The sequence below is a fragment of the Mesoplodon densirostris genome, chromosome 8 (assembly GCF_025265405.1).
Source record: "Mesoplodon densirostris isolate mMesDen1 chromosome 8, mMesDen1 primary haplotype, whole genome shotgun sequence".
In the NCBI taxonomy this organism is placed as follows: Eukaryota; Metazoa; Chordata; class Mammalia; order Artiodactyla; family Ziphiidae; genus Mesoplodon; species Mesoplodon densirostris.
The window spans coordinates 33,984,992-34,010,477 of record NC_082668.1 but is presented as its reverse complement, the minus strand read 5'-3'; the positions used below and the strand labels follow the sequence as shown (position 1 = coordinate 34,010,477).

The 25,486-nt window shown below is 34.7% G+C and overlaps 1 protein-coding gene across 9 annotated transcripts in view; it reads left to right on the top strand.

Annotated features, from left to right (window-relative positions):
* Positions 1–25,486, top strand: part of CARF (calcium responsive transcription factor) — a 79,462-nt gene that overhangs the window by 13,003 nt on the left and 40,973 nt on the right. For 7 of the 9 annotated variants that reach the window (XR_009533157.1, XR_009533158.1, XR_009533156.1 and 4 more), the window contains 9 exons: positions 2,259–2,370; positions 2,828–3,052; positions 8,590–8,710; positions 10,392–10,521; positions 11,447–11,531; positions 14,680–14,869; positions 19,382–19,502; positions 21,930–22,073; positions 24,185–24,418. Coding sequence is in view for 1 of the 9 variants with exons in the window: in XM_060106094.1 (XP_059962077.1) it covers positions 2,302–2,370; positions 2,828–3,052; positions 8,590–8,710; positions 10,392–10,521; positions 11,447–11,531; positions 14,680–14,869; positions 19,382–19,502; positions 21,930–22,073; positions 24,185–24,418 (1,319 nt within the window). In the remaining 8 variants the exon portion in view is untranslated. Of the gene's footprint in view, positions 1–2,258; positions 2,371–2,827; positions 3,053–8,589; positions 8,711–10,391; positions 10,522–11,446; positions 11,532–14,679; positions 14,870–19,381; positions 19,503–21,929; positions 22,074–24,184; positions 24,419–25,486 lie in introns of those variants that run through there. The other 2 variants (XR_009533162.1, XR_009533163.1) reach the window with 2 other exon arrangements.

The window sequence follows — 25,486 nt, the reverse complement described above, 5'->3', positions numbered from 1 at the left end:
TCACTGTTGTTTCCCGTTGCGGAGCATGGGCTCCGGTGGCGCAGGCTCAGCCGCCATGGTTCACGGGCCCAGCCGCTCCACGGCACGTGGGATCTTCCCGGACCGGGGCACGAACCCGTGTCCCCTGCATCGGCAGGCGGACTCTCAACCACTGCACCACCAGGGAAGCCCTGCTGACTCCTTCTTATGGTGGCTTATTTCTTTGTGTTTTTGGCACTCTTTGATTGTAAGCTTATATTTGATTGATCTTAATGTGAAAGGAAGCTAAAGTCTTAACTGTGTTTGTGTTCCTCCAAATAATAACTGCATTTGTTCTCACCAGAAGCCAGGGTACATTATTGGCATACCAGGATCTTTCAGGTTCCTAGTCTTACCTTGGGAGTTTTAAGTTCTCCTCCCCTACCAGCTGTTTGTCCAAGCCCACTCCCAGCCACAGTGTTTATTAGCAGCACTGCCCTTGAAATTTTCCTCTTTGCTTGTGCTCATCACTTAGGTTTTAGATCACAGCTTTTGCTTTTATTTTGGGGAGTGGGGATTGGGCGGAGTGGGAGAGGGCAGGGAGTGGCCTCTGATTTTTGTTACTTCCTATAGTAGCTCCCAGCCACAAAATATTTTGTTTTAGATCAACTTTCTATTTTTTGTTTTCTAGCAAGAAAGCCTTCTACAGTGTCTAATCTGCTGTATTGCCATTAGTGAAACTTCCTTTCTATTTTTTAAACCCCTTCTATAAAATATTAATATTAAGTAATATATGTATAGTATAAAAAAACAGAACAGAATGTTATAAAATAAAATTGCTCTTTTATAGCCCTAGTGGTAACCACAGGTTTTTGGAATTTTTGTAATACATTAAACTAGAATACAAGTGATAATTTAAAATCTTTAAGGAGAAGCAATTTTAAGATATTTTATAGTTATATATTAAAAATAAGGGTTATTTTATAACATTTTACAATTTATATTTGAGTAGAATTATTTACTATATCTTAAAGATATGAAATAGCAAACCTTGCAGATTTTCTGAAATGGTTAATTTTATAAATAAATGTTTGGATGCTATCACAGAAAAATAAGTTTTCAGTGTATCCAAATACATATACTAAATAAGTCTGAAATACAGGTATAAATGTAAATTAGGGTTTAGGGAATTATTGTGTATCCTGATTGTGATGACGGTTATCTGTGTTAAAATTCATAGAGCTATACATCAAAAAAAGAGTTCAATTAATGCATGTAAATTTAAAGATAGAATTTTAAAGATTTTTTAAAAGAATTTATGCTGTCTTTCAAAAAATAAAATTATAGGGTTGGGTTCTTAAAAAAGATTCTATGAAGAATAGAATTCATAGAAAAGATTCTATGAAGTTTATTTTATATTATAAATTTTTCAGTGGTGTTCTTCAGCAGTTTCATTTTGACTTTACTCCAATTTTGAGTCATAAAACATCATTCTTTTTAGAGCATACAGAATCCATTAGTCACTATACTATAGGCCAGGGTTTCTGAACCTCAGCACCATTAACATCTTCATGTGGGGGCTGTCCTGTGCGTTGCAAGGTGTTTAGCAGTTCCCTTAACTTCTGCTCATTAGATGCCAGTAGTACCCCCTCCAGTTGTGGCAACCAAAAAAGTTTCTAGACATTGCCCAGTATCCCCAGGCAATTAGGGGGTGTTGGGGGTATGTGTAGGGGCAAAATCACCACCAGTGGAAAACCACTGTACTAGGCCTAAGTGGCTCAACCTTTTTAGAATACATATTTCTTCATTTTCAAAGCTTGTCATGCTAATATTAAGTGGTATAATTGTATGTTATGGTAAGAGTTGTGTGTATATAATCTCCTCCTGTACCAAGAGATCTCTTTCAAAATTATCTAATGCTATGATAGGGCACACCTCATAAAATTAAAAGCTTTTATTTAGATTACATCTTTGTAAAATGAGAATTTTAGGAGAATTTGAAAGGGTGTAACAACAGTACCTGTCACATAGCAGCAATCTTAATAAACCAGTACATGAGTGCAATTAAGGATAGGGTGAGGAAACTACATAGCACTAATTTTTGCTCTGTCTTGAATTTATTCTGGTGCCTTTGCAAATTATTTAACAAGAATGTTCATTTTATTGATCTTATAGGGTGTAAATGATTTAACCTAAATTGTGTAGGGTAACACAATAGGGAAGATGAGAAATTTATTTAAGACAAACATTCTATTAAAATGTTAGGTGCTTTAGTTGATCAGATATTTAAACTCTTTCAGGTATTAAATAATAGAAGAAAATGGAATTGAATATGATACCAGCATGGAACAGTCTGTTGATTCATTAAGAGTCAACCATAATGATTCCGAAGAGTCAAAAACCGATTCTCAGGTATTTGAAGTAGGGATTCAACTGGGAACTTTTTTCCATTTAAAGGGAAAGCAGCATGCAATTGGACAATTTTTTATGTTTAAGGAATAGTGTTATATTTAATGTATTCAAGAATTTTTAATAATTCTATCATATTTAATTTTATAATATAGAACTTTAATGTATTCATGAAAGTTTATATGTAAAGAAAAATCTACATATTGAATTATAAATATTTCATCATTTCACATTGTATTCCTGTGGACAATTTGATATAAAATATAATAAAAATCAACAGTTTCACTTAAGAACTTCTGTCTATATCAGTCTGTAAATTGATAACCCTTGCAAAAAGTAAAGTGAATAATTAACTGAAAAATTAATATGTCTCCATCTTTTATTAAAAACATTCTATTTTTTAAAAATTGTAACTTATTTTACAAACACTCAAGTGATTTTTTTTTTTTCTTTGCAAAAGCATCTAAGCTGTATGGACTCCAATGAGCCTTCTTTTGGACAAGATGGTTCCCCTAGAGTTTTACCCATTACTACTGCAGTGGATAATTCACTCACATCACAGAATATACCAGGGCCCCTGACTCAGACACAGACTCTTTCTGCAGAGCAATTCCACCTAGTGGACCAAAATGGGCAGCCTATTCAATATGAGCTTCAGTCATTGGGGGATTCTAATGCGCAAATGGTGAGTACGTTTTTAAAATAACCAGTTTTCTGCTATTTAGCAAAATGTATTAGTCTTACTAGATGACCTTAATTTCTTGACACTATTGCTTTACATTGCTTTGAAAATACTGTTTCCATGACATTCATTTTTAAGTTATATAAGGATTTAAAAAGATTTCCTTTCAGGACTACAGAGTACTTCAAACCAGTACGTCCCAGCTACTGGTGCTTTGAGATCCGTTGGAAATGTAACATAATCTGTCACTAGTGCTAAAGTGCCAGAGCTTACATATAACTTACATTTATTTTTTGTATATACATATGACTGAACTCAACATTGTTTGCTCTATCAACATCTCAGTTACTGATTTGTGTGACACATGCTGGTATGCTTTCTTGAAGAAAAAGAAAGCAATGGAAGTACCAGTGGAATAATGGAATTTAGACATACCCTTACTGATCTTTGTAAGTAGATATGTAGGTGTCATGTGAATAACAATGCATAAAGTTGACAGTTCTGCTCTAAACTGTTAGCCAGAAATACTTATGACCAAGTTCACAGTTGAATAGATGTGGTGATAGATGGTTTTGATTCAAATAAAATTAATGAGAAAAAGTTCTAAATTGCTCTCTGACTAATAATATATTTATATAAGTAATAATATGAAGAATAATGTATCTCTTTGTTTGCCTATATTTTCCAAATTTTCTACAACAAATTTTAATTCAATAATAAAAATTATTTTTAAAATCATAACTTCAATTATAAATTATACTTAAGTAGGCAACCATTTAACCCAAAATTCTTGTTTTTGTTTCTAGTCTGAAGCATTCTAGAGTTAATCTATGTCCTTTTGCTCCCTTATAATCCAGCTAAATTTTGGCATTGAGAGTAATTGGTTGAGAGGTGGCTAACTGTAGACAACTTTTTTGTGTGTATGTTCAGGCTCAACGTATTTCTGGGCTTACTTCAGGACTGAAATGCAAAGTTAGGGTAAGCTTCTGTAATCATACTGCATCACCAGCAGAGGTTAATATGCAACAAATAATCTAGATGTGAACCAATACATTTTAATATTTCATGTTCAAAATGAAATACTTCTGTAATTTCCCCTCTTATTTGACATTTATTCTAGTTTCTATCAGAACATTTAGAAAGTCTGTGTGTTCTAATGGAAGGATAAAAGAGTCTAAATGTATGAAGGGTTATCATTTTACACATGGTACCTTTCCTAAAAAGCATGTTAAAGTTGCTTATTTGTCTGGGTCTGAAAAAAGTTCCGAGTTCCCATTCTCTTTGTAATTGTATTAAATGTTCTATCTGAAGTGATTATAAAGGTGATTTTACATTGTTTGCGGTAGGAGATGATACAGAGGGTTGCTTGAAGTTGTGAAATAGGAAACATGTGGCATGAGCATGAAAATAAATGTAAGGAACATGGAGTGTAAGAAGCTATCTTCTCCAAAGAACCAAAGATCAGAAGGTGGTGATATTCTGGGAAACTTAGTGGAGCTTTTTTGTTTATTTTAATAGACTTTAATTTAAAGAGCAGTTTTAGGTTCACAGCAAAATGAGAAGAAAATACAGAGAGTTCCCATATACCCCCAGCCTCCATATATAGATAGTCTTCCCATTAGCAAAGTCTCCACCAAGTGGAGTTGTTTGTAAAAAATGACTTTTTTTTTTTTTTTTGAAGTATGATTTTTTTTCACATAGAAGCTTTCACGGAACTAGTAAAGATTCTGTAGTGGGTGAATCTGCAGTGGTTGAGAGGAGGTTTTGGAGTGAAGCAGGGATGATATTTTTCATTTACTAGAAATATTGTACACAAAGAGCCCAGTAAATATAAAACTACTCGTCAGCCAAGATTTTCTGATGATTTTCATGGTTGGCCTCAAAGAAAATGTATTGCAGCAGATGACTCTTCAAAACTATGTTTATTTTCATAGCAAAGATTAAAGATAATTACTTTTTTTGGTAATAGAAAAAGTACTATTATCATCACCATTGTCAAATTATATGAATAAAAAATAGTTTTTTAGGTAACAGGTGGAATAAGCTAAGGAAACAGAAAATGGAGGAGACTCTTTTCTACTGTGCCTGGGAAACAGTTTCAAAATTAAGGGGATATTCCACAGATCAGTCTTAATTATGAAATTTTCATATGATCGAATAAATTATAAGTTTATTATATGTGTTTTATTTGGATTTAAAAATAACCACAGCACTCTTATTTTCTAAGAATGAATGAAAAATTTTCACACATATTTAATCTCATTTACAGGGAGTAAAGAATTAACAACAGTATTATTACTATTGCCTTTTAAAGTCCAGTAGGGTTTTCATATTGTTTTATTTTTGTCTTTTTTTAGGTTAAGTAACATAATCAGATATTGGGAGACAGTACAGAGTAATGGTTAAAAGGAGTCAGACTGCTTGGGTTTGAATTTCAGCTCAGGACTATATAGCTCTGAGTTACCTTGCGTGAGTTTTGTAACCACTGTGTTGCAATTTCCTCATGTATAAAATGTATATAGTTCGTATACATGTCATGAAGATTAAATAACATAATATTGGGTTGGCCAAAAAGTGCCTTTGGTTTTTAAGTAAAAATAAAAGACACATTTTTCATTTTCACCAAGAACTTTATTCAACAATGTATTCACCCTTTTGTTCCACTACTTTCTGCCATTTTTCAGGCAACTTCATAATTCCATCTTCCCAAAACTTTTTATCTTTTTGAGCAAAGAACTCTTGCAGGTGCCTTTTAAAGTCTTCCAGGGAATTGAAAATTTTTTCCATTAAGAGAATTTTGTAAAGATCTAAATAAATGGAAATCCGAAGGTGCAATGTCTGGTGAATATGGTGGATGAATTAGAACTTCCCAGCTAAGCTGTAACAGTTTTTGCCTGGTCATCAAAGAAACATGCGGCCTTGCGTTATCTTGATGGAAGATTATGCATTTTCTGTTGACTAATTCCGGATGCTTTTCGTCGGGTGCTGCTTTCAGTTGGTCTAACTGGGAGCAGTACTTGTTGGAATTAATCATTTGGTTTTCCAGAAGGAGCTCATAATAGAGGACTCCCTTCCAATCCCACCATATAGACAACCTCACCTTCTTTGGATGAAGACCGGCCTTTGATGTGGTTGGTGTTGGTTCATTTCGCTTGCCCCACAGTCTCTTCCGTTCCACATTATTGTACAGTATCCACTTTTCATCGCCCGTCACAATTTGTTTTAAAAATGGAACGTTTTCATTACGTTTAAGTAGCGCATGTGGGAATACGGTCAAGAAGGTTTTTTTCGCTTAACTTATGTGGAACCCAAACATCAAAGCGATTCACATAACCAAGCTGGCGCAAATGATTTTCAGTGCTTGATTTGGATATTATGAGTATGTCGGCTATCTCCTGCATGGTATAACATTGATTATTCTCAATGTCTCGATTTGATTGCTATCAACTTCAACTGGTCTCCCTGACCATGGAGCATCATCCAGCGAGAAATCTCCAGCGCGAAACTTCGCAAACCACTTTTGATGCGTTCAATCAGACACCGCCTTCTCCATGCCACTGCACAAGTCTCTTTTGCATTTCAGTTGCATTTTTACCTTTCTTGAAATAATAAAGCGTATAATATGCCAAAAATGTTTTTTTTCTTCCATCTTCAGTATTAAAATGGCTACACAAAAATTCACCAATTTTGGGACTTCCCTGGCGGCGCAGCAGTTAAGACTCCAAGATCCCATTGCAGGGGGCCCGGGTTCCATCCCTGGTCAGGGAACTAGATCCCACATGCATGAAGCAACTAAGAGTTCACATTCTGCAACTAAGGAGCCCACTGGCTGCAACTGAGGAGCCCACATGCTGCAACTGAGGAGCCCACATGCTGCAACTAAGGAGCCCACCTGCAGCAACTAGAACCCAGTGCAACCAAAAAAAATTAAAAAGTATGATGCTAATAAACATCTATAAAAAAATTCACCAATTTTGATCAGTCTTTTTTTAAGTGCACACTGATATGACAGCTGTCACATAAAATCTAACAGAATTGTTTTGAATGAAGTTAAAGTCAACTAAGTGCTACTAAAGCCATCTTACAGAAAAAAACAAACGAACCTTTTGGCCAACCCAATGCATGTAAAGTCCTGACGCTTAGTATTAACTCCACAAATGAAAAGGAATTATCATCCTCAGAGTTTACAGTTGATTTTCATGCTGAAGTAGTAAGAGGTATAAGAGATATGGCAAGATATTTTTATCTCAAGAAACTTGACAAACACTGAGGGAAGGAAAAAATTTCTACTCTTAATTTCTGGGAAATGTTTATGATTATATTTAAAGCTTTCTGTTTTGTTGAGATTTAAGGGTTTTTTTTTTCCAAATTTAAAGTTTTTCAAATGACCTTCTCTAAAAATGATGCCATCTCTATCAGGCCATCAGCAAAGTTTTCATGTTTTACATAGCAAAAGGGAAGTTTGAGAAAGTGGGTTGGAATGATCAAGGACAGTTATTTGCCCTAGGGAAAACTGAGGACAGGGGATTTCAGGTAAAACAGTAAAACTGTTAGTAGAAGAGTAGTTTTTAGGTAATAAAGTTTATAAGGTATCCAGAAAGTCTGCAAATATAGGATAAACTTAATTTTTTTTTTTTTTTTGCAGTATGTGGGCCTCTCACTGTTGTGGCCTCTCCCGTTGCGGAGCACAGGCTCCGGACGCGCAGGCTCAACGGCCATGGCTCACGGGCCCAGCCGCTCCGCGGCATGTGGGATCTTCCCAGACCGGGGCACGAACCCGTGTCCCCTGCATCGGCAGGCGGACTCTCAACCACTGCGCCACCAGGGAAGCCCTAGGATAAACTTAATTTTAAATAATATATTAGTTATATTTTTAAATAATAGGCTCAAAATGTTTTTCTTCAACTTTAGACACTTTCTTAGTTGACATTCCTCTAAATTTGAGGCAAGGAGTTCATTTGTTAAACTGAAAAAAAACAAAAACAGCAAAGGAAATAATAAATATACAATTCCCCTATGTTTTCAGACTTTTTCTGTAGTATTTCTTATAGACCAAGACAGGATATATAAAAATGCAGAGATATAAAAATAAATCCTGTTTAATTAGACATGTAAGTTACTGTTTTTAAATGAAAATGACTTAAAATATGAGACCAGTGATTATCACACAAATAGGTCAAATGTGTGGATAATACAGTAAGTAGAAAAAAGTAAATATATTTAGTCTAGTCAGAGACTTACTTGTTCAGGTTACTAAGTAATTAGACCTCACGTCCATGTAATGATTAAGACCATAGGTGGTTAAGATCATAGGACATAGGATCAAACTGCCTGTTTTGAATCCTAGCTTTACCACTTATCTATTGTGAGACTTTGGGAAAAAAAATTTAGGTACCTCAGTGTTTTCATCTATAAAGCGAAGAAAATGATAGTATCTGCTGTAGAGATAGGCATGTTTAATAATTTTTTAAGTAATGATTCTTTTGAATCATTGTAGACTTACGCATTTGATTTTTTTTTTTTTTTTAAATGCTTCCAAGATGATTGTTGCCAGCCCATCAGAAAATGGACAGGTGCTGCGTGTAATTCCATCTACCCAGACAGGAACGACACAAGTGATTGTACCTCAGGGGCAGCTTGTGGATGTGAATAGTCCTCAGGGTGAGTAATCATGGGATATAGGGGATTTAAGAATGTTTTAAAGAACAAACGTATATTCAGAAAATCACCTCATGAAAGTCAGTGCTTAAATTGATCTCTTTGGGTGAGATTGTGAACTGAATGATTAGAAACAGTTTCTTAGCCCAAATAAATTTCAAGTTCATTTTTCAACTCCTGTCTAGGTTAGCTGTCTATTTCATTTTGGAATTCTGTGAAGCTGGTTGACTCTTGCTTCCTCCCAAATGACCAGTGAGCATAAAATAAATTCTTCCTAATTTTAATAACAGTAATAATGACAGCAACAATAACAAGAATATAGTGCTAATAGCTACTGGAGAAATTTTTATTTTATATTTTTATCAATGTTGTTGTTTGATATGTGACACTTTTTTTTTTTTTAACTATTCTTCTCATCCTCTTTGCTCTTTTCCTCTTTGTTCCTTCAGGTTCAGAAAGAATCATGCTCCTCATTTTTAAAAATATATTTATTTATTTATTTTAATTTATCTTATTTATTTATTTTTTGGCTGCATTGGGTCTTCATTGCTGTGCATGGGCTTTCTCTAGTTGTGGCGAGCGGGGGCTGCTCTTCGTTGTGGTGTGCGGGCTTCTCATTGTGGTGGCTTCTCTTGTTGCGGAACATGGGCTCTAGGCTTGTGGGCTCAGTAGTTGTGGCTCATGGGCTCTAGAGCACAGGCTTAGTTGCTCTGCGGCATGTGGGATCTTCCTGGACCAGGGTTCGAACCCGTGTCCCCTGCATTTGCAGGCAGATTCTTAACCTCTGTGCCACCAAGGAAGTCCGTATTTATTTATTTTTTATTTTTGTCTGTGTTGGGTCTTTGTTGCTGCACGTGGGCTTTCTCTAGTTGCAGCAAGCGGGGGCTACTCTTTGTTGTAGTGTGCGGGCTTCTCATTGCGGTGGCTTCTTTTGTTGCAGAGCATGGGCTCTAGGTGTGTGGGCTTCAGGAGTTGTGGCATGTGGGCTCAGTAGTTGTGGCACATGGGCTTAGTTGTTCCGCGGCATGTGGGATCTTCCTGGACCAGGGCTCGAACCCATGTCCCCTGCATTGGCAGGCAGATTCTTAACCACTGCACCACCAGGGAAGTCCCCCTATTTCTTTTTATTTTATTCTTTTTCTACCTATTTGATAATATCCCTATTAGTTCTTTTCCTTTTTCTTCCCTTCCTTTTCCATCTATTTGAATCTCTTTTCTAACATCATAGCTACACTGTTGTCGTTTTTTCATAGATAATGCTTTACAGCAAGTATTCTTACTTTAGTGTTATGATTCTTTGTCTTTGGTAACAGTTGTTACAACTTAAGGAAAAAAAACATAGTTTGCAGAAAACATTATAAACATGGTATAGAAACTAAAAGGAATTAGTTTTCCATTTTCCTATTATATTGTGATACTATTAATGTAACAATTACTTCTACCACTTTTATATCCTAGCTGTTCAATATAAGTTCCAAAACTTAGTTACAAAACTTCAGTAGTCAGTATTACAGTTTAAAAGTAAACAAGTTTATCAGAGAAATTCTCAGTAAAGTATAAGTTTTATTATCTTTAGCTTCAGAGTATATCTTTCCTATTTCAAATGTATTAGTTCCAGTTCATTACATTCTCATGGTCTTATTCAAGATATTGATGTTGCTTTGTTCTTGTTCTTATTGTTAAGATGTCTCTGAAGAGAAACCCAGTGACAGAAACTTACCAACTGTAAGAGTGGATTCTCTAGCAGACAATAACAGTAGTTACATTCTTCATCCACAAGCATCCCTCACATTGCCCAAAAAGACAGTGACCAGGTGAGTCAATGAGAAAGAGGAGCTCATCTTTGGATATCACCGTGGAAATCTCTTTTTACATTATCACATTTAAAGCTGGCTGACTATAGAGAAGATCAGAAATTCAGAAAATAGAATAAACCATCATCAAATACATCCTTAATCATTTTAATAATATCTTGGCAATAAAGGAGCTACTTTAGAATCTATAAAAGGCCAACATGCTACTTTTCCTCAGTGACATTTGCCTGTTATCTTTTGAAGCAATTTGTAAACATCTGGCACTAATAGAGTTTTTTTAAAAAAGAAATATCCATTCTAGGTCCTATAATTTTTAATGGTTCATCACAATTTTATGCATTTAATTCCTCTGTGGTAAAGTGTTTAAAATGTTTTTTGTTAATGTCTATTTCAGCTTTTATTTTTGCCTAAAAATAACACTGTTTATAATAATTTAGGGAAATACAGACATGGGTTTTGTATTACTTATATTTTAATTGTTCTATGAAAATATTTTAAAGGTAACATAATATTTGTGACATTTAACTTTAGAACTTGATGTAATATCTTGTTACTGTTAATAAGTCCACCTGAAGATGGTTTATTTGCTCATTTTTTGTTAAATGAAAAATAATTATGTGAGAAGAATACAAAATAAGCTCTGAGAAAGATGTAAAACACTTGAATTTGTTGAAACTACAGGTATTTGGAAGAACAAAGCTAGACTTTTGCTTTAGCAATTGATAAAATAGTAATGATTTTAAAAAGTGTAATTACATCCATCAGACCAATCTGTCATTATTATTACAATTTCTAATCGATGACCTCAGTATTGTCTTTGACTGGCTAAGAGGATAAAGCAACTGAATGCTGTGTGTGTGTGTGTGTGTGTGTGTGTGTGTGTGTGTAACTTGTAATATATATTTATATATACCCCCCATCCCAGAATACTTGAAGAACCCTTTTTGGCTCCACTCCAGCCACTTTCTTCTAACACACCTATATGGGCCTGTCGTCTTAGGAGCTGTGAGGTGAGTTAAAAAATAATCCTTATGTAGATTCACTTAGCTGATTATAACTACAATTCATCCCAAAATGTCCACTTTTGAGTACAACTAATAGAAGCTGTATCTGTAATATTTTGTTCATGTTTGTGCTAACTCTTTTATTCCTTAGAGCTTGTAAGCTCTGTTAAAGCAGAGATCTTATAAATCCCTTCACACTTCACTGTCATTTCATTTCTTCTCTTACAACTTTTTTCCCTTGTCTTCCATAAAACTTCACTATCATGTTTCTCTACTTTTTATCCTTTAATCATTCCTTCTCTTTCTTTGCCTGGCATTTATTTCTTTTCATATTCTCAGTGGAAATTCTTCAAGGTTCACCGTTTGACCTTGTCTTATTTCTCTACATTTTATCCCTTGTAGAGCTTAACGGCTTTGTTGACTTTCAATTCTCAGTTTTATAAAAATGATTCCCAAATCTCTAGCTACTTGTCCCAGATCTCTAGCTACTTGAAGCTTTATTTAGATTTCACCTCAAATTCACCATATCTAAAGAGAAACTATCCGCCATACCACAACTAGCTCTACTTCCTAAATTCCTTGTCTATGTAATAACAAATACCATCCCCTTAGATACAAAGTTTTAGACTAATTTCTTCCTTTCCCATATTCAGATAGTCACCTGATTCTTTTAGTTTTTTTCTTTAAAGTGGTTTAAAGGGAGCTTTTCCCACAGACCTTTGTTATCTTGAACTCAATCATGGTAACAGCTTTCCCATTAATCTCTTTGACTCTTCCATTTCTAGTCTTTACTGTATGGTTTTCTAAAACTACTTATCTTTAAATATTACTTTCATTGTCTTTTCTCACTGCCCAATAAGCTCAGTGTTATTTTTCCACATCATTTAGCACTTGTTACTAGCTTTCAAGGTCTTCTATAATCAGGTATCACCTTATTTATCCTTTTTTATTTCCTACTTTTCTCCAATTCATCTTTCATTCGTGTTAGCCAAGTCTTCCTACTTGGTACACACACTTCAGAATCTTCCTTTATCTCCTCCTTCACTTGTGTTTATTTCTATTTCCTAATATGTTATTTTTTCTTCTACTTACCTTTCTAACTACTATTCTTCAAATCCCAATGCAAGTTCTATATGTCTTTTCTGTAATAGTCTAATGATTACTTTATCTTTTACCTATTTATCTCTTAAAATTTTATTTATGGGGCTTCCCTGGTGGCGCAGTGGTTGAGAGTGCCTGCCGATGCAGGGGACATGGGTTCGTGCCCCGGTCCGGGAAGATCCCACATGCCACGGAGCGGCTGGGCCCGTGAGCCATGGCTGCTGAGGCTGTGCGTCCGGAGCCTGTGCTCCGCAACGGGAGAGGCCACAACAGTGAGAGGCCCACGTACCGCAAAAAAAAAAAAAAAAAATTATTTATGTATTTATTTGGTTGTGCTATCTCTTTGTTGTGGCAGGCAGGCTCCTTAGTTGCAGCTCACGGGCTCCTTAATTGTGACATGCGAACTCTTAGTTGCGGCATGCATGTGGGATCTAGTTCTTCAACGAGGGATCGAACCTGGGGCCCCCTGCATTGGGAGCGCGGAGTCTTATCCACTGCACCATTGGGGAAGTCCCTATTTATCTCTTAAAATTCTTTGATAATTATTACCATTACCATTCTTAATTATTTGCTAGCTTGGGTTGTTCACTATTACATACCTTTTAGACTATACACTTTTTGAGGAAAAGGACCATGCACTTCTACATATAAACCATACATGGTAATGAGTATTTAATTATTAAAATGCTTCGTTGTTTTAAACAAATCTTAAAATATGGCAAGGAAAAACATTACTTGAGTTTTAATATTTTGAGAAAATTTCTAATCATGAAGTCTAATGATATATTACATTTGTTAGGACATTATCACTGTTGTTGCTTTTCTAAGTGTTATGTACGTATGTATATATAGACAGTAAGATTTTTTTCCCTTCACACTTTTTGTTAGTCATAGTTTTTCAGTGGTTTCCTAAAGGTACTATTCTTGTCGTTTGATGAGGGTTTTTAAAATCATTATTATAAACTTCATGAAATGCTATGGACATTAAAGCATTAGCAATTATGTAGCCAAATTAATTCATTTTACACCATAGTACATTGTGTAGCTTATCTAACATCATATATCTTGTAAGAAATTAGTTAAAACTGTTGAACAGCCTGAATTATATCAAAGATTGAAGGATTCTTTTTCTCCAAGCTATATCAATAGTGAAAAACATTTTTGGTTAATGACTGAAGAAATATTTTCTGCATTTTGCTTAAAAATATTGTTTAGTAGTCCTTTTTACTTTTTGAATTTCCATTTAAATGTGTTTTTCTTATAGGCATTTTTTAGATTTGACCAAAATCTCTTAGTTGGACAAATTTCAATACTGCATTAAACTTTTATCTCCTGATATGGGCCTGACTGCATTGTACTAATTCTGAATTTTTCCTTTCATTAACAACATTATATGCTGTATTCATTTTATTTGTAAAAAAATGGTATAGCTAGACTTTATGCTCCTACTTTTATTTGTAGGGATATTTTGATGAGGAAATATCTAGGCTAGAAGAAAATTCATAAGCATAGGCATTTTCATTATTTTTAGGGGAAATTGTAGATAATGTATTGTTTGGAATCAGAATATCTCTTTTTATTGTGGCTCAAAGTATACCTACATCAGTATGTTGATACCTTCCTTTTGTTAAATGTATTATTGCCAGGTGAAATATTTAGTCTAATTAGGAGGAAAAAGATTTCTATTCCACATCTCTGCTCTTATTCCCTATAAGGGAGAAACATACATGGAATCAATTCTAGGTCTAAATGCATTTCAGTTTAAGAGATCACAGTTTAAAAATTTCTCTGGGTATAGAAAAAGCTTTTCTTCTAGTTGAGGGATACTCACAAGGTTGTAGATAGATAATATCAATTTATTTACATGATTTGTTTATACCTTACCTTATTTCAGGAAGAATTTAAGACAGCTTACAAACATACTTAAAAATATATTAGCAAAGTGGAAGTTAAAATTGGGAGCTAAAGAATAAAGAACAAGAATGGAACCATAAAATGGAAGTAAGACATGTATATCTGAATGAGTGATATGTGTGTGAATTTCTACATGCAGAAAATTGGAGATTCATACCGTGGCTACTGTGTAAGTGAGACTGAATTAGAAAGTGTCCTAACATTTCACAAGCAGCAAACACAGAGTGTTTGGGGGACCCGCCAATCTCCAAGCCCAGCCAAGCCAGCTACACGTTTGATGTGGAAATCCCAGTATGTCCCATATGATGGAATCCCATTTGTCAATGCAGGTACTTTTTTAAAGATTTATTTTAAAAAGTTCAGCAAGAGCCATGATCCGTTGTGAAAAAGTGGTTTTCCTAAGGTGATAACATTTTCATTTTGGTAGATGACAACTGACTGTTAATTGGTAAAAATGCATATTAAACTAAAAAGAAAACTTATAGTAAATATAACCAATTATTTTATGTTGTAAAATTGTATTTTAGTATATTAGGGTAAATAAATAATACTTCATACTGAAAATAGAAAGTAAAAAATATTTAAATTCTGGGTAGACCTATTTAATAAAGATCAAACCATAGAGCAGTTTTATTATTTTAAATATGTATAGCTGGTTTTTTTTTTTTTTTTCCATCCAATCCTGATAGTCTCTCCTTCTCTCTTGATTTGTCTTTTGGAAAAAAAATTGGTGTCCATTTTATATAGTGTATAACTCAGGAGTTACTGTATAGAACTGGTATACAATCTGGAGTTATTATATAGAATTCTAATATTAGGGTTCTCAGGTATCAGGTATGTTACATATAGCATTCTCAAACACTGGGCTAGTGTTTACTAAAGCAGTAGAGCTTCAAACAATTCCCAGAGAGTCACCCTAGGACTAGTCAGACCCCAGAGAACCTAAGAATAAGTGATTTATTTCAGAAATATGGGGGCATTGATTCCACTAGAAGAGTTGCAGCCTCATCCTGGACCTCTGAGGGTAAAGAGAACTACTTAGAGGAAGCTGAGATAAATGTAACCCCTTCTGCCCAGGTTTTATTCTCCTCCCCAGTTCAAATCCCTTAACTCCCCTCAGGCAGCTACTACATGAATTTGGTGTGTATTTTTATACTTTATCATACATGTTTGTATTTATAATAATATATTTTATTGTTTTGAACATTTTAAAGTTTATGTAAGTAATAAACTATATTATTAGGTAAACTTTTCACTCATTCTTATTTTTGAAATCTATCCATATTGATAATTATAAATTCTAGTTAACCCAATTTAATTATTATATAATTTAACATTATATAATAATCTGTTACTTAAATTTGGTCATTCCAGCATATGCCCAAACTGCAGTTATTTTTCTACTAATGATCATTTAGGTTGTTTCCAATTTTTCAATATTACAAAGAATTCTATGGTCTAACCTCCATGATACATGTTTTCTGTTGGAAAGTTGTAAGTGGTTTACTAGAGTGTGTGCATTAAAGTGGAATTACTTTACAAGATTATCTCGAGTTGCTCTCTAAGGTGGTGTTCAGGTCCAAAATCTCTAAACATTTTTTTCCCAAATGTATTTCAGAATTCTGTATTTTTGGACTGTAGTATGGTAATATTACAGAATACTCCTAGCAAGTATTCTATAGACAATATCACATAATCAAACACACTAATTCATTATGCATAGCCACACTAAAAGGAATAAAGACTATAAATAGCCTCATAAAGTTCAGGTCAGGTTTTGCAGCCAAATGTATTCCAAAAAATTTTGTTTTCCATGCTTTTTAAATATGAGAATCATACGTGAGGGATTGACAACCTGTATCAATTTTTAGTCCTTTGAGGAATGTATGAAAATTTCCCTTTCCCACATTCATTCTATGATTTAACATTGTCAGATTTTAAAAAATCTTTATGCTATGGGAATTTTCATATGCATATCAAAGTAGAGGTAATAATGTATGAAATCTCATAACTCCGTGTATGCATCATCCAGCTTCAACAAGTGGTCAATCTTGTTTCATTTATACCCCTACCCACTTCTTCAGGAAATTCCAGATATCATTTCATCTATAATTACTAAAGATGATTTTACAGGAAATTCCAGATATCGTTTCATCTATAATTACTAAAGTGTATAATAGGTATTAAAGTATATATCTGAAATATAAGGATATCCCATTATCCCACTTAAAAAATTAACAGTAATTTCTTTTTTTAATGTTTTAATTTTTAATTTTTTGGCCACACTGCATGGCATGTGGGATCTTAGTTCCCCAATGCCCCCTGCAGTGGAAGCGTGGAGTCTTAACCACTGGACCACCAAAGAAGTCCAAACAGTAATTTCCTAATATCATAAGTTGTCCATTGTTCCCATTTCTCCACTTACCATAATTCTTTTTGAAGAGGTTTGTATAAATTCACATGCAAACCAAGTTTATGGATCAAATTTGGTTAAGTTTCTTCTCATCTAAAAATTTCTCTCCTCTTTTCCCCCAGGTAGTTTGTCCTGTACACGTTGCCATATTCAGGATTTTGCTGATTCTATCTCTGGTGTTTTTTAACATGTTCTTTTATCTCCTGTATTTCCTGTAATCTGTTAGATGTATGAGTTTGATTAAATGAAGATTTAATTTTGATTGAAGTATTTTGCGAGGATACTTCATAGGTGTGCTGTGTACTTCTTATCACTACCTATGTAGCATTTTTAACTGTAAGATTGATCAGTGGATTCAGTTGTTTTAGAGTATTGTCAAATTTTTTATGTTTACCTATTTGAAGAGTGTGAGAGAGTATCTTACTATTGTTTTATTTTTTTAATTAATTAATTTTTGGCTGCGTTGAGTCTTCGTTGCTGCACATGGGCTTTCTGTAGTTGCGGCGAGTGGGGGCTACTCTTCGTTGCGGTGCGTGGGCTTCTCATCGCGTTGGCTTCTCTTGTAGAGCACGGGCTCTAGGCGTGCAGGCTTCAGTAGTTGTGGCAACACGGGCTCAGTAGTTGTGGCTCGCGGGCTCTAGAGTGCAGGCTCAGTAGTTGTGGCGCACGGGCTTAGTTTCTCCGTGGCATGTGGGATCTTCCCGGACCAGGACTCGAACCCGTGTCTCCTGCATTGGCAGGTGGACTCTTAACCAGTGTGCCACCAGCGAAGTCCTTAGTATTGTTTCAATTTGCATTTCCCTGTTTACTAGTGAAGTTGAGCGTCTTTTTATTGTTTATTTAATATCCTTTTGTTTCCTTTCTGAATTGCCTGTTCATAGTCTTTGCCCATTTTTCTGTTTGGTAGTTAGTTTTTATTTTTATTTTTAAATTATTTATGGTTCTTTATATTCTGCATATTAATTATTTGTTTTATGTATTATAAAATACTGTTTCTCAAACTGTGATTTTCCTTTTACCATCAGTTAGAAGAAGTTAGTTATCAGCCTTATCAACATTTTTATTCACGATTGGTGTTTTTCGGGGTTTTTAAAAATATATATTTATTTATTTATTTGGCTGCATTGGGTCTTAGTTGTGGCATGCGGAATCTTTCTTGCAGCACGCGGGCTCTTCGTTGCGACATGTGGGCTTCTCTCTAGTTGTGCTGTGCAGGCTCTAGAGCATGTAGGCTCAGTGGTTGTGGCTTGTGGGTGCTCTGGTTGTGACATGTGGACTCTAGAGCATGTGGGCTCTGTCGTTGCTTGCCCTGGGACATGTGGGATCTTAGTTCCCTGACCAGTGATCAAACCTGTGTCCTCTGCATTGGAAGGCAGATTCTATCACTGGGCCATCAGGGAAGTCCCTGGGGTTTGGGGTTTTATATTTGAAAAGTTTGCTGTACCCTACATAGATTAGGATATCCAACTTAAAATCTTAAATTGTATAGTTTTCACATCTGCTTATTTGTGTTATCTGTGGCACTGTAACAGATTACCCCAAATGTGGTGGTTGAAAACAACAAACATTTATTGTCTCAGTTTCTATGGGTCAGGAATCCAAGAGCAGCTTAACAAGGTGGTTCTGCCCCAGGTTCTCTCACAAGACTGCAATTAAGATGTTGGCTGGATCTGCCATCGTCTCAGGACTTGACTGGGGGAGGATCTGCTTCCATGCTCACTCATGTGGCTGTTGGCAGGCCTTATTCCTTGCCAGGTGGGCCTCTTCACAGAGCTGTCTCACCACATGATATCTGATTTCACCAGGAGAGAGCAATCCAAGCAAGAGCAAGAAAGTACCCAAGACGGAAGTCACAGTCTTTTTATAACCTAATATCAAAAATAACATCCTGTCACTTCTGCCATGTTCAGTAGAAGTAAGTTAGTAAGTCTAGCTCATGCTCAAGGGGAGGGGATTACCAAGGACATGAGTACTAAGAGGCAGGGATCATTGGGAGCCATCTTAAAGGCTGGTAATCACATTATCCTAACAGCTCAATTAGAAATAAGGAAATAAGGAATTAGAAAAGGAAACAAAATTTTAAATGATATTAATATTTACTAACAAATGTTGCATTTGCTAATTTCTACTTATAAAGTAGTAAATTTTATTATTCAAAACCATACATATGTAAATACCAGTTGACAGTCAGTAAATGTGGTATTTGCTAATTTTCTTACCATAATGCGGTACATTTGGTAACTTTACAATAAACTTTTAACTTTATGTGTTTGTACATCTTAGTAAGTCTTACTGATGTTTTCTTTCCTTAAGGTTGTATAATTGGAGGTATAGATTTTGTCATTGCCACCACCAAGTTATTTTTAATCTAGTATCCAGAAGGGATGGATACTTGAATTAAATATCAATAGTTGGTTTTGGCCCACAGGGAGTAGAGCTGTGGTCATGGAGTGTCAGTATGGGCCAAGAAGAAAAGGTTTCCAGTTCAAAAAAATCAGCGAGCAGGAAAGCAGGTCTTGTCAGCTCTACAAAGCTACTTGTCCAGCCCGGTAAGCTTTATTTTCTTTTATTTCTTTTTTATTAAGTACTTATTTTTGAATAGCTAATATGCACATTTTTATTAAGTTTAAGCAGCACCAAAAGCATACAGTGAAATCTGTTTCCTCTTACCCCTGCTTCCTATGTCCCACTTTAAGGCAACAACTCTTACCAGTTTCTTGAGTAACCTTGCAAAGATATTCTGTGTATATTCATATAGGTATATACTCTACCGTCATAAATGTTGAAGATCTCAGTAAAGATTATTAATATTTTCTTTCCTTATATTTGGGTAGTAGCATACCTTCTTTCCGGCTATGAATTCACATTGATATATTTCCATTCTGAATGCCTATTGTAGTTATTTATTGCACAGCTATTATGCTTCATACTAGTGTGAATGTAGAGATATATACTACTCTACATTTAAAAAAATTTTTTATTGAAGTATAGTTGATTTACAATGTTGTGTTAATTTCTGCTGTACAGCAAAGTGATTCAGTTATACGTATAAATATTCTTCTTCATATTCTTTTCCATTATGGTTTATCATAGGATATTGATATAGTTCCCTGTGCTATACAGTAGGACCTTGTTTTACTCTATTTTTTTTTCATTCTCAGTATATCTCAAAGTTGGCTCCATGTCTGTATTTAAATGAACCAATTACTTCTTTTTATTGATTGATCAACTGATTTTAAAAAGTGAGATAAAATTGACATATAAATTATGTTATTTTCATGGCTCCTTCTTTTTAATAGCCATATAATATTCCATTTATAGATGAATTATCATTTACTTAATTAGTCCTCCAACAATGGACATGTAGGCTCTGGAAAATATTCTTTATTATTATATACAAAGCTGCAACTAATAACACTGTACCTATTTGTATACTTGTGTAAGTATATTGATGGAATAAATTCCTTGAAATGAAATTGCTAGGGCAAGTGTTGTATTCTTTTTAAATGTTGACAGGTGTTGCAGAGTTGCTTTGTAGAGTGATTTTACCAATTATATTCATACCAGCAATGTAGAAGACTAACAGAATAAGTTTTAGGTAGAATAGGACTACTGAGTAGTCATTGCTGTGGCTGAGAATGAAAAATGTGCACCAATAAAAGATTTTTGTAATGTTCGTTACTAATATTCCTTTTTCACACATTGAAAGTGTTTTAAATCATAAGATAAAATTTTTAAATAACACATAAATGTTGGATTTAGTTGAGCTTTGAAACATTTTATATTAGCATTACATCTCATATCACAAACTTCAGCATTCTCAAGAAGTTTTTAAAGCCAGTTAAGAAGGCTTTTCATGTTTAATCTGATAATGTTAACTTTAGACAATATTTAAACCTGACCATTAAACAAAACTTTGCTTTTAAATATAAGCAGTGTAGACCATTAAACAAAACATTGCTTTTAAATATGAGCAATGTAGAACTTTAGATATAACTTGGGAGAAAATCTCTATATGTGAAGAGATAATTTTATTCTCTATCATTTTATAAGTACTTTTTGAGTATCTGCTCTGTGCCCAGCAACAACATTGGGTGCCATGGGAAGGAGGGGAGACTAAAAGAGGTATATGATTTTACTTAATCATGGGAAACTTAAAATATTGTTGGGGTAGATCAGGAAGCAACAAACTATAAGAGAACATAATAGTATTGTATTGTATATAATGTTAAATGTGTGGATTAGCTAACTGTCTTCAGAGAAGTAATATATCCTAGCAAACTCATTAACAGGAAAGAAAATGGAACTTAACCTGGATACTGAAGTTTAGATTGAATTTGGTAGGTAGAGAATTAGAAGGAAGATATGGTAGGGTAGGAGAATGATATAAAGAAAGATATAGCATGATTGTGTATTTGGTATCAGAGGAGGAAGGAACATTGAGATGATAAACTTCACAGGAAAAGCAATTTTATATTTAAAGTTATGAAAAGATGGGTAAATAAATTAGAATCATATAGAACGCCCTGAATGCTGCTAAGAAATTTGTGCTTGATTAAAGAACAGATAGATTCTTCAACAGAGAAGTACAAATGCAAAGAATTGTTGTGGCATTGATATATCTAGTGGATTTAAGAAATGGAAGACTGCAGGCCTAGAGGCTCCAGAAGGCGGGTAGTAAAGTAATCCAGGTGTGAGGTGTTCATAGCTTCAGGGAGAATGGAGAAGAGACAGATCCAGGAAAAAAAAAAGTTAATATTCATAATATTTAGACAGTTTTACTAAAGTAATGATTATTGTTAACTTGCTGAGTATTACACACTGAAAATATGGCATATCTTTCACATAATTACTTGAATGCTTTCTAGATTAATCGAATTTTGTCTAAACTTTAATGCTAAAGTAAACTTGTGGTTGATAAGTTAGTCTTGAGGTTATAATATAATGAAAAAACTTCTTCTTTTTCTTATAAAAAGGATTTACATTAAAAAGGTACAGAAATTTCCTGAATATAGAGTTCCTACAGACCCCAAAATTGACAGGAAAATAATCCGAATGGAGCAGGAAAAAGCCTTTAACATGCTAAAGAAGAACTTGGTAGATGCTGGTGGTGTTCTTAGGTATGACATTTATATTGTTCTTTTATTTTACAAATTACTTTGCTCCATTTGGAAGAATTCTGTAATAAGAGAAATTATATTATGTTTTCCAATTATTTCATTAAGAAATGGTTTTTATAAGGTAGATAGATGTCTTATTAGTAGCTCCCTAGGTATTAAAATGATTTGCCAGTGTATAAGCCATTGAGTTTATCATCCAAATGTGGATAATTTTAACGAAAGAATTCTTTATACCATGTGGAAGTTTTTTCCCCAAATGATAAATACATATTTAACAACACATTTTATTATATATTTAGTACGTTTTTTCAGATACTTATTAGGAACTGAACTTTCAGTCACCTATATATATATATATATATATATATATATTTTTTTTTTTTTTTTTGCTGTACGTGGGCCTCTCACTGTTGTGGCCTCTCCCATTGCGGAGCACAGGCTCCGGCTGCGCAGGCTCAGCGGCCATGGCTCAAGGGCCCAGCCGCTCCGCGGCATGTGGGATCTTCCCAGACCGGGGCACGAACCCATGTCCCCTGCATCGGCAGGCGGACTCTCAACCACTGCGCCACCAGGGAAGCCCCTACATATATTTTTAAACCCATCTTTGATTACTTATGGCAGCCAGATATGAATTCTAAGCCCTATATAAAATTCCATTTTATATCTTTTCTGCTTCAGGTTTTAAATAAGAAATATTAGCTTTCTTTCTTACTTTCCGTTATGTGCTGGTCCAGGTGAAGAATTTATAAGGGGGTTAAGTGTACGGAATATAGTTTTTATGTGATCTTTAGAAAAAGTTTCAGATATATGAAAAATAAATACAATCAATAATTAGACTCTTTAGTTTGGAGAACATTTTTTATAATTTTTAAGTAGGCTCCGTTTCATGCAATATCAGACAGTGTAAGCATTTTGTATAAAGATATTTATTAAAACTGTATCCTATCAGATCAGTTCATTTTCCTAGAATCTGTTTTACTGCATGGCTGTAAGAAATCTGTTTTCACCTTTTAGTTGATTCTCTTGCTCATTGGGGCGAAAGGAGCTGGAGTGCTATGGGGGCAGTATGTTGAGTTCCTGTCTGAGAAGATTCTCTCACATAGCTCAATCTTCATAGGCACTAAATTATATCCACTCTTTGGTTAGGAGGATTATACGTACAACACAGAAGTTGTAATTTGGGAACAAAATGGTAGAAGAATGGGAAAATACACAATTCAAAAGATGATTTTAGGGCCTCCCTGGTGGCGCAAGTGGTTGAGAGTCCGCCTGCCGATGCAGGGGATACGGGTTCGTGCCCCGGTCTGGGAGGATCCCATATGCCGCGGAGCGGCTGGGCCCGTGAGCCATGGCCGCTGAGCCTGCGCGTCCGGAGCCTGCGCGTCCGGAGCCTGTGCTCCGCAACGGGGGAGGCCACAACAGTGAGAGGCCCGCATACCGCAAAAAAAAAAAAAAAAAAAAAAAGATGATTTTAAAATCTCATTATTTTGAGGTAAAATTTACTTAATATGAAATTTTAAATACCATTTTCATGTATACCTAAATCTTGCACCCTCCTTAACTTTAAGGACATAGTAAAAGTCTATAAAGGTTTATAAAGATTTTCATTTAATTGGGTATAAAGCCAATCTTAGAAGAGTTAAGAGAGAACATATTAACTTTTATTTATTTTTATTTAATTTACTTAAACATTTTAAATTTATATTTATTTAATATCATATAATCATATAAGTTTTCTTAAAAGATGATTCCTTCTCCTGATGAATATTAACATAAGTAACTATGATTCTTGCTTTTTTTTAAAATTTATTTATTTTTGGCTGTGTTGGGTCTTTGTTTCTGCGCGAGGGTGGGGGCCACTCTTCATCGCGGTGCGCGGGCCTCTCACAATCACGGCCTCTCTTGTTGCGGAGCACAGGCTCCAGATGCGCAGGCTCAGTAGTTGTGGCTCACGGGCTTAGTTGCTCCGCGGCATGTGGGATCTTCCCAGCCCAGGGCTCGAACCCATGTCCCCTGCATTGGCAGGCAGATTCGCAACCACTGTGCCACCAGGGAAGCCCTGATTCTTGCCCTTGTCTAGTAATATAATTTTAAATATTTTTTCCTGTCAGGTGGTATGTACAGTTACCTACGCAGCAAGCTCATCAGTATCATGAATTAGAGACTCCCTGCCTCCCTTTATCACCTTCCCCTTTTCCTATGTCTTCTCTTGAAGAAGAGGAAACTGCAGTTAGAGATGAGAACTGTACATTACCCTCACGTCTGCATCCTCAAGTAGCACTAAAAATTCAAGAATTAGTATCACAGGGAATACAACAAGTGTATGCAGTAAGGAAACAGCTAAGGTACAGTAGAAACAAATTGTTCTTTTTCATTTTTCATTTCTGTTGGTTTAAATAATACACTTAACATTATAGACATTTTCCAGGATATAGGCTATCAGAGTAGATAAGGAATATAGTTTATTAATTTATTAAAATAATCTTATTTATGAACTGATCATTTTTCTGCAGATGCTTGGCAAGCCATAAGTAATGATTCAAATTACTCATTTGAGATATTCCATATTCAGATTTGGAAAATTGGACTATTTCTAAATGATATATACATTGAATTATGTACTAAATACCTTTACAGAAAAAAAAATTTGTAGAAAAGATTTTAAAATGTGGGCCAAGATACTTGTTTTAACCTATTTGAAATACAATTAAATTTTATTACAACAAAAGAATGTGGATAGTTTTTTTGTTTAAGGAAATTTTATAGATAGTACTCTGATCTAATTTTATTGATACTCAGGATATAATAATAATTATTATGTGGCACTTAGTATGTATGTGCCAGCTATTGTGCTAAGCACTTATAGGTATGATCTCATTTATTCTTATGACTCATGAAGTTTGTGTATTTATCCTCATTCTGCAGATGAGGAAATGGAGACTCAGGGTGGTTAAAGATATACAGGCAGAACTGAAATCTAGGTCTGACTACAGCCTGTGCTCTCCAGCATGAATTCTGCTACTTAACTGACCTTATTCCTTCTGGTTATTGTGTAGTCTGATCTGAACAACACAATGAGTATTTCCCAGGATTATTTCTTAATTAATACATGACTTTTCTATTTAGCAGCTTTCTTAGACATTTTATGTTTATTTCCATTGGGGCATTCTTAGAACAGAGCCAAAGTTTGGTAAGCCATCCACTATTTTACTAAACCTATATTGTAAAAACAGAGGTATAATACAGCTCTTCAATATGGTCTACTGAATGTAATGCACAAAGAATATATATATTGAATTTTATCATTTCTTTTATATCTTCATTTTTTATAACCATCGTATGGCAATGCTGCCTTTTATTTCTATCTTCTCATTTGTCTACTTGTAAAATTTGAGCAGACATATTTCATATAT